Source organism: Littorina saxatilis, linkage group LG12 (assembly GCF_037325665.1).
Source record: "Littorina saxatilis isolate snail1 linkage group LG12, US_GU_Lsax_2.0, whole genome shotgun sequence".
NCBI lineage: Eukaryota > Metazoa > Mollusca > Gastropoda > Littorinimorpha > Littorinidae > Littorina > Littorina saxatilis.
The window spans coordinates 52,985,782-52,994,822 of NC_090256.1; the positions used below are offsets into that span (position 1 = coordinate 52,985,782).

General features: G+C 43.5%; 1 protein-coding gene across 1 annotated transcript in view; it reads right to left on the reverse strand.

Moving 5' to 3' along the window:
* Nucleotides 1-1,303: 1,303 nt before the first annotated feature.
* Nucleotides 1,304-9,041, reverse strand: part of LOC138982225 (uncharacterized) — a 46,709-nt gene continuing 38,971 nt past the window's right edge. Inside the window, exons 18-21 of the mRNA XM_070355456.1 lie at nucleotides 8,359-8,471; nucleotides 7,581-7,746; nucleotides 6,161-6,312; nucleotides 1,304-5,608 (exon numbers count right to left, since the gene is read on the reverse strand). Of these exons, the coding sequence (XP_070211557.1) occupies nucleotides 4,159-5,608; nucleotides 6,161-6,312; nucleotides 7,581-7,746; nucleotides 8,359-8,471 (1,881 nt within the window). The 3' untranslated portion in view covers nucleotides 1,304-4,158. The remainder of the gene's footprint in view (nucleotides 5,609-6,160; nucleotides 6,313-7,580; nucleotides 7,747-8,358; nucleotides 8,472-9,041) is intronic.

A 9,041-nucleotide genomic window follows, 5' to 3' on the forward strand; every position in this document is an offset into this window, starting at 1 on the left:
AGAGCAGAGGAACGTGACAAGTACCAAGGTGAGGGCCTGACACTAACCGCATCAGACAACAACGGCTGCAAAGCCGGAGCATTTACCAGAGACGTCCGTACCCACGGAACGCTGAAGAGAGTATGATTCAAAGATGGCGGCAAGGTCAGGAAGTCACGCGAGACTTCGTAATATTAAAGGGTCAAGGTCGCTCTTTTTTTAGGGTTACCTCCCCTTGTTACCAAGGTGACGATTCAGCGTCCTAGCACTAGACTGAAGTAAATTGCATTTATGTGAGTTGGGATAAGAATGTAATTTAATAAAGTCTATGGAACATTAGTATAGTCCATCAGAAGAACAGCAACACACAGCTTTTTGGTGCAGTAATATATTGGACTAAGAGTAACATAAATTAAAGCCTGATATTACCTTGTAATTGGTAAAAGTCTACTTCACCAACCTCGCTGCTCAAAGCTTTGCCACTGGATTTTTTATTAAAAAGACTTTGCAAACTCTTCACGAAGTCAACTTCAGGCTCAAATAAGGAAGGCCTTTATGGGCACAGCAATATACTGGACCAAGAGTAAGACAAAATGTATGGGCACAGTAATTAATATACTGGACCAAGAGTAAGACAAAATGTATAGGCACAGTTGTAGCTACACAAAGAGCAACACACTCTTTATGGGCTCAGAGGTAGGGATGATGGTGGTAGTGAATAGTGAGATCCCATGTGCATACTTTTTTGAAGAAAAGACCGTCATATTGAGCTGACACTACAGAAAATGCATATCGCCGCTCACTTTGCACTGTGATGCTTATGATGGCTTGCCTTCACTAATCAGATTGCTTCAGTCAGGAGCGCAACTCTTATACAGCCCTCAAAAACCTCAATGTATTTTTGTGTGAACATTGTCTAATGCAGTACCCCATAGAAACCAAGCAACTCGATTTTAAAATGAGTTTCCCAAAGCAGCAGCAATAAAAAATGTCTGAGCACAAATCTACCTTAATTAATATAGAGATAACGGTAACAACTAATAACTTGTAAGTACAAATCATCTGCCCATAACCCTTAACAATAGCATTGATTCCATTGATGAATTATACATGCAGCAAACACATTTACTTGAGTTAAGGGGAACATTTCAAGACAATTATAACCATAAGATTTGTTTTGGTAATACATGTATAAGTAATCTCGTTAAGATGCACATGTATGATAAATGGAAGAAGCTACATGTTTACATGATCAACAATATTTTTACCCAAAATTCATTTCACTGATCAAGATACAGTCCCAGGTTAAGAAGACAGTAAACACTTTAACAATAACAATAACAACACTTTATTGTCCATTAAAATGTTACATAAAAATGGAAAATTTTCTTCGGCACACCCTGCCTGCCTGTAAACGATTATAACAACAATTGGACAAGAGGACAACACATAAAACATAGGTTCACGTATGTAATAACAAGCCTATCATACTTCCAATAACACTGACCTAAAGTGCTGTCCGTGTCATCTTTAAATTGAATACATTTTATGAGCAACCTTGCTTATAAAATGATCAAAGATTACAAGAACACATATTGTGTGCGTATCTATGGTTAGCAAAGATGAAAATTACCATTTCCCTAGCATCTCTATAATCAAACACTCTCAAAACAGCTGAATCACTTCTGCTTCCCCAGTTACCCCCCCCCCCCCCCCCCACAATTAAAAATCAGAGCTCTTCTTGAACAATATATGACTGGCCCTGTTAAAAACAAAGAAACTGTACATTTGCAGTCAATTTGTGCAACATATAAGACTTGTTACACAAATGTCAATTGTTTTTGTTGTAAGAAAAAAGCTGAGTGATGCAAAAAATCAGTACAGTGTACATGTATCAATAATGAACACGGTTGGTTGTAAGAATCACTATAAAAATATTCTGAAATTTCAGCTTGCCTTTACAATAATGGCTATAAAAATAGATGTATTAAACAGCGGTATAGAATGAAGTAATGAATATTCTAAAAACATTACATGTATTACTGTAAAAACATAACATGCATGTCATTACTCATTACAAATAATGTAAGCAGTGCTTTACATAAACAATAACAGACATGTTCCTGTCATAAGCACCACTCACCTTTTTTGTACAAAGCAAAGGTACTACAGTGGTACCTGCCATGAAAGGACACCCTTGGGACCAGCCAAAAGTGTCCCTGCATTGCAGGTGGCCTTTCATGACAGGTATACTTTGGTAGAGATAATATAAAAAGGGACAAGAGAAGGTGTCCTTTTAAGGGAGGTGTCCTCACATGGGAGGGTCCACACATCACAGGTACTGCTGTAATCTCAATGTTAGGTGGGGGATGAGGGGGAGGGAAAAACTTCAGGACAACTTGTGATACCACAGTTAAACCTGCCCTGGTGACCACCTCTAGATAACAACAACCTGCCAATCACAACCACCCAAAAGAAACCTTGATGAGGTTCTTTCCTATGTAATTCACCTTTCCAAAGCGACCACCTGTCGACGAGGACCACTTTTGCTTGGTCCCTTATGTGGTCGTTACGCACAGGTTCGACTATACATGCATTAGAAAAGAGATCTAACAACAAAAGTAAATTCTCTTACTAACAGCACCTTACAATTTCTTAGACATACCATCACCAAGTTTTCATGTGGTATCTGTTTGATTTCAAGGCTTCCATTCGTCACTTCGTTCAAAATATTGCGGTAGATTTTCACACATCAAAGAAAGTAGATACATACACACATCTAAAGCCAGCACCGTTACCGACAGAGCTATCTCCCCGTCCTGTATTGAAGAAACATCTCTGTTGAAGCTTAAATGCCAGAGCTTGTCCCACCACCACCCTTCTTTTACACTGTGAAGAGGATAGTCTTAAATGCCAGAGCTTGTCCCACTACCACCCTTCTTTTACACTGTGAAGAGGATAGTCTTAAAAGGGAGGCAGTCTTAAAATGGATGTAAATTTCACTTTCAAAAGAAACTGTGCACAAAAATAAAGTCTTAACCCTTAGGCTGGTTGTCGCAACATATGTCGCGCTATTGGCTCAGTCTGTTTGGTCGCTTCCGATTACCTCCCATGGATGCGAAAACCTATATGATCGTTTTTCTGTATTTTTCTGTTATTTGACCAGTGGCTATGTAACATGTGTTACAGAATTGCACCAGTGTAAGGGTTAAAAGGGAGGAATGGGTGTCTTAAAAGGGGGTTCCAATATAGCTTGGCTAGAGCTGTTTTGCATTCATTTGTAGGCACCTCTCAGTCTTATTAATTTACATAGCAGTGCGAGTTCACCCTGTTGTGTCCAGTCCTTAGACTGAACAGGATTGTATACCGAGTGAGGAGAACTGACCACATCTCACACGAACACTCTCCTCCACAAACCACATCTCACACAAACACTCTCCTCCACAAACCACATCTCACACAAACCACATCTCACACAAACACTATCCTCCACAAACCACATCTCACACAAACCACATCTCACACAAACACTCTCCTCCACAAACCACATCTCACACAAACACTCTCCTCCACAAACCACATCTCACACACTCTCCTTCACAAACCACATCTCACACAATCACTCTCCTCCACAAACCACATCTCACACACTCTCCTCCACAAACCACATCTCACACAAACCACATCTCACACAAACACTCTCCTCCACAAACCACATCTCACACAAACCACATCTCACACAAACACTCTCCTCCACAAACCACATCTCACACAAACCACATCTCACACAAACTCTCCTCCACAAACCACATCTCACACAAACACTCTCCTCCACAAACCACATCTCACACAAACATTCTCCTCCACAAACCACATCTCACACAAACCACATCTCACACAAACACTCTCCTCCACAAACCACATCTCACACAAACCACATCTCACACAAACTCTCCTCCACAAACCACATCTCACACAAACACTCTCCTCCACACACCACATCTCACACAAACACTCTCCTCCACATCTCACACAAACACTCTCCTTCACAAACCACATCTCACACTCTCCACAAACCACATCTCACACAAACCACGTCTCACATAAACCACATCTCACACAAACCACATCTCACACAAACACTCTGCTCCACAAACCACATCTCACACAAACCACATCTCACACAAACACAATCCTCTCCTCATCATCATCTGGTTCCTCTGTGCTATCCTCCCTACCAGTGCGACCTTCTGCAGAAGACTGTACTACACCTGACGTTTCCTGTGACGGCTCTGTTTGCTTCCTCTGAGGCCCTCTCCCCTCGGCAGCGTTCGGCTCCTCCCTTCCCTCCCTCCTGACAGTTGGCACCTCCTGTTGACGGTTTGCCATACTCGCAGCTGCAGAATGTTCAGGAACAAACTGACCGTGAGAATTAGGCTTTACCAGGAGCACTGGTTTATGCGACTGTACAGTGAAACTTCCAGCTATGGAGCGCATGCTACCAGCAAACGCAGGCTGCTGTTTTTCTGCTTCAGAGAGTAGTGAAGATGGTGGCTGTTCTAGGTGAAAGTCTGACACTGCTGCTGTGACAGGAGGGTGCATGTATGCTACGTCTGGTCCTGTTGGTGGCACCAAGGGTGGAGGATTGTCGGAGTCAAACGCCAGTTGTCGCTGAACGGGCGGAGTGGGTGGCAGAGGTCGGTGGCTGTGGGACAACCCCCTGACCTGTTTATTGTTCGCTCCTGGTGCCCCCTCCATCCTGGTGCTTCTTGGTGGTGGTAGAGGAGGGGCATCTACCATCATGTTTTCCATCCTCCTGGTATCCAGGGAGGCGCTCCTCTGTCCCGCAGCGAGGACGCCCTTTTCCAGCAAAGCAGGCTTTGTAAGATCCTCCCAACTCTTTGCAGGCTTGGGATTACGTGGGGGCAACGGGGGCGGAGGGGGGGAGTTCATGTAGACACCTCCTGTATCAGGCTCTGCTGGGCGCTGAGCTTGTGCGGGTTGAGCGGGTTGCTTAGTACCTGATTCTGGCACCGATTCAGGTGAACTGTATTTGTCCAGCTTATCATATGTCTCATCATCACTCAGCCTTTCTCGAGGATCAGAAGCAGGCGGAAGAAAAGCTGCTGAGGTTGCCTGTCCCACCTGAGGGTCATTCTTGTAGACATTTTCAACACCTCCAAGACCATGAGAATCCCTTTTTGCAGCAGCTCGGTCAGATTCTTGCTCCTCCTTGGCTATAGGTGCCGTCTGCTTATTTTCATCCCCCTTGCTCTCCTCTCCAAGTTCCATGTACATTTCTTCATCAGAATCACAGAGGGAAACTGAGCTAACCTCATCCACTTCGCTGACTGCCGACTGAAACGAGGGATTGCCTATGCGGAGGCCATACATAGAGGAGCTGGAACTGAAGCGGTGATAAGAAGCTGAGCTGTAACCGAAGCTGCATTCAGAGGCCGTGTCAGCGTCAGACCTATCAGAAGGATTGCCGATGGAAGCACAAGACCAAGATGAGGTGGTGCTAAAGCTGGACCCCGAGAGAGAGTCTGTGTCTGAGGCGTTGGCAATGTTGCCCACTTCTTCGTAGCCGTCATTCCCCTCATCGTCTCCACTGATCTGCGTCTCGTCCCTGTGGAAAGAGGGCAAAAAGGTAGGTCATGATTACTTCAACCATGCATGGACAACACACTAGGAAACGTTTGTTTTTTTTAATCAATTCTGTCAACACAAAATTTCAAATTTGAAGCTATGTAGCAATTCATGACTTATGAAGAAGAATATGAAAAAAACATTAAAACAATAGAGAAACCCCTACAGGAACCAGTGGCTAGGTATTTCTTCGCGAATATTTCATCAGCTGTTGATAGTTAACTTCTTCAGGAGGACATGGGAAAGAATATGAAAACGTATAGACAATTACAATGAAGCCATCACAAGAGACATACATCTTTATTACACCACTGCTGTGGTATGTGTGTGCACAATCATATTAAACTAACACAGGACACATACAAATGTCAGAAACAGCTTTTCTGTGATAACAGGCTTTGGCAGACCTTCCTCAACAACTTAATGTGTGGGAAAATAATCACTGACTCCACTGTAATTTTGCAGAAACTGGAAAGAATTCACTATGCCTGCAATAACACAGTTGATTCAAGGTCAAAGAAAGGGCACTTACATGGTGAGATTCCTCCTGAGTTTGTCTATGGAGGGTCTGAGGTGCATCTGCGACTGCCACGACGCCTGCATCAACTTGTACAGACGCTTGGGGCAACAGTCTGGTCGGGGCAGCAGCGGTCCGCGAAAGCCTTCGATCACATTCTCGTAGATCTGTAAATGAAAACCAGTCATGCATGTTACCCTATTTGGACAAGATGACAAAATCTGCAATCAGCTCCCCTGGCTAAACAATAATACAGACCTGCCTACCCCAAAAATTACAAGGAGTAATAAGCCCAGCCAAAAAGAGTAATCTGGTGGTAGAAAGAGTAGTTTTTCGTTGCCAAAAGTAACGGCCATCGGTGGGTGTGACTAAAAGGAGAACCCAAATAAAGAATATGACACTACCTTGCCCGTAGACATTCTCATTTTTCTCCCAACGGAAAAATAGTTGTTCATAAAGTCTTGCAGGACACAAACATTCTTCTGCACACTTTCTGTTCATATTCAGTTGCTTCGCAAAAATAAAATGTCATTGATTTTCTCAAATTGTGACGTCAGTCAAAACGACCCAAGAACGCAGCACTGGGAAACTATACTGATTGGAACGATCTAGGATGACGAAAGCAAAATATGTCATGTGCACAGTGGTCACACATCTCAAGAAATCAGCCTCGCACATAACCAGCGCTCCACCATTTGTGTAATCAAGAGTTTGCTGAATGAGCATAGAGTTTATTTGGAGGTAGAGGGCTTTTTCAAAGACTTGTAATAGCATGACTTAAATCTGCCAAGTTCTGCTTGGCTGTACTGCCTGGTGCCGAAGGTTCCTGATTTGATTTCAGGAGGAGCAGACTCTCCAATGTCTCATCCGACAAAGCTCACAAAGCTCGGCGAGAGCAAAAATACGGATCGGATTTATATCGGGACGAAATGCGAAAAATCGTACTTTCGATTTCATAAAAATCGTATTTCCATCGCGGAAAGCGTAGTGGCGTAATTTGGAATAAAATTCGTAGTAAATTACGCCCAAATCGTAAGGGTAGGCAGGTCTGAATAATACAAACATACACCATTTTAATAAAAAAAAATTGGGGGGGAGGGAACTACTGGTAGGGTGGAGGAATATTAGAGTGATTTCTTTCTTAATATTTAATTTGATACAAAATCGTATTTACCTGTAAAGCGCTTTGGGAAATGCTATCCAATTACAAAAGTGCTTTTATTATAATTACTATTGCCACTGTCACTGTTGTTTTTAAAAACAAGACACTCTCCCATTACAAAACAGCTAGATGTTTTCCCATGGGAAGAAAAGGTGAATGGGGATTAGGAGAAAGAAGGGAGAAGCAGCATTTTGATTTTATTCACTGCAGGTTCCTCCATCCTCTAAACACCCAATAAAGGTTTCCAAACCAAGAAGAGCAAGGGATTCCCACTTTGTTGACAGGCACAGTGTTGAGCGGAGAGAGGTCCCCAGGGTCGGACACGGTCCCAGCGTCAGAGAGGTGGAAGGCGTTGAAGACCCACCACACCAGCATGCTGAAGCAGTAGACGTCTGACGCTGGCGAGTACTGGCCGTGTTGCAGAACCTCTGGGGCAGCTCTGTGAGACAGGAATAAAGTATGCTAACAGTGTTTGCATTAACTAGAAATTTCTGGAATTGCACTGGTGACAAAATTGGACGACCCACGCCATCTGAATAGGGATAACCATTGTAAATTCCTTCTTTAATTCCATATGGGTCGCCCGCGACCTACATCATCAAGATTGTTAAGTTCAAATTACGGCATTGTTTATTTTATTTGCTTGTTTACAAAGATTATCCTTCAGAAAGCGGTCGCTGGGAGTGTCCTTCTTCTTCTTCTTCGTCGTTCGCTCAGACAGCAACTCCGGAGGCCCTGATGAAGGCTGCTGTACGCCGGAGGCTCTCCATGGGTCCATAGAGTTTGTCCCTCATCGGTGTGTCGGCAGGCTGGGAGTGTCCTATGGTGTTTGAGGATTACATGAAGAGATACGGACACTTTTGTGAGGCTCTGGGTAGTCCACGACCCAGGAAGCACAGTGAGGGTTAAAAAGTAAGTGGTGCCTCAATGGATGGGTCCATTAGAGGAACACTTCTGAGGCAGATTTTGATTTTTTCTTCTGGGTTTGCCAACCATAAAGCCTTGACCCTTTCTCGGTATTTGTTGCTTATTTATTTACCTTGACACTTACCTGCGACGCTGGTCAGGGTCCTGAGGACAATGGAGGTTGACGTGGCGATCCAGCTCGTTAGCCACCTGGCCTTCAGGTAGCACCTTGATCTGTGGTAACGATGTCACCCACACCTGTCCAAACAAAAACAAACAAGAATTTTCATGCTGCCAATACAGTGGAACCCCACTTTTAAGTCTCCTTTTAAGACCGACCCCCTCTTAGATTTCAGACCGACCCCCTCTTAGATTTCAGACCGACCCCCTCTTAGATTTCAGACCGACCCCCTTAGATTTCAGACCGACCCCCTCTTAGATTTTAGACCGACCCCCTCTTAGATTTCAGACCTTAGTTTTTCACATTTTCTATGTCTGTAAATTTACTTCAAAAATAAGACTCCTTCCCTTCTGAGACCTGATTTTCTCAGATTTGTTAGGCCTTAAAAGGAGGTTCCACTGTACAATTTTATACAAACTGACTTGTTTCCGTGCCATGCAGCATCAGCATTATCCCAAACAATTTCGTTTTTAATCTTTGATCTTGATCTCAGAAAATGAGTTACTCCATACCTGCTAACAAACACACCCATTTCTTTCTTTATTTGGTGTTTAACGTCGTTTTCAACCACGAAGGTTATATCGCGACGGGGAAAGGGGGGAGGGAGATGGGATAGAGCCACTTCTTCACCCATTTCTCTTTGTTCA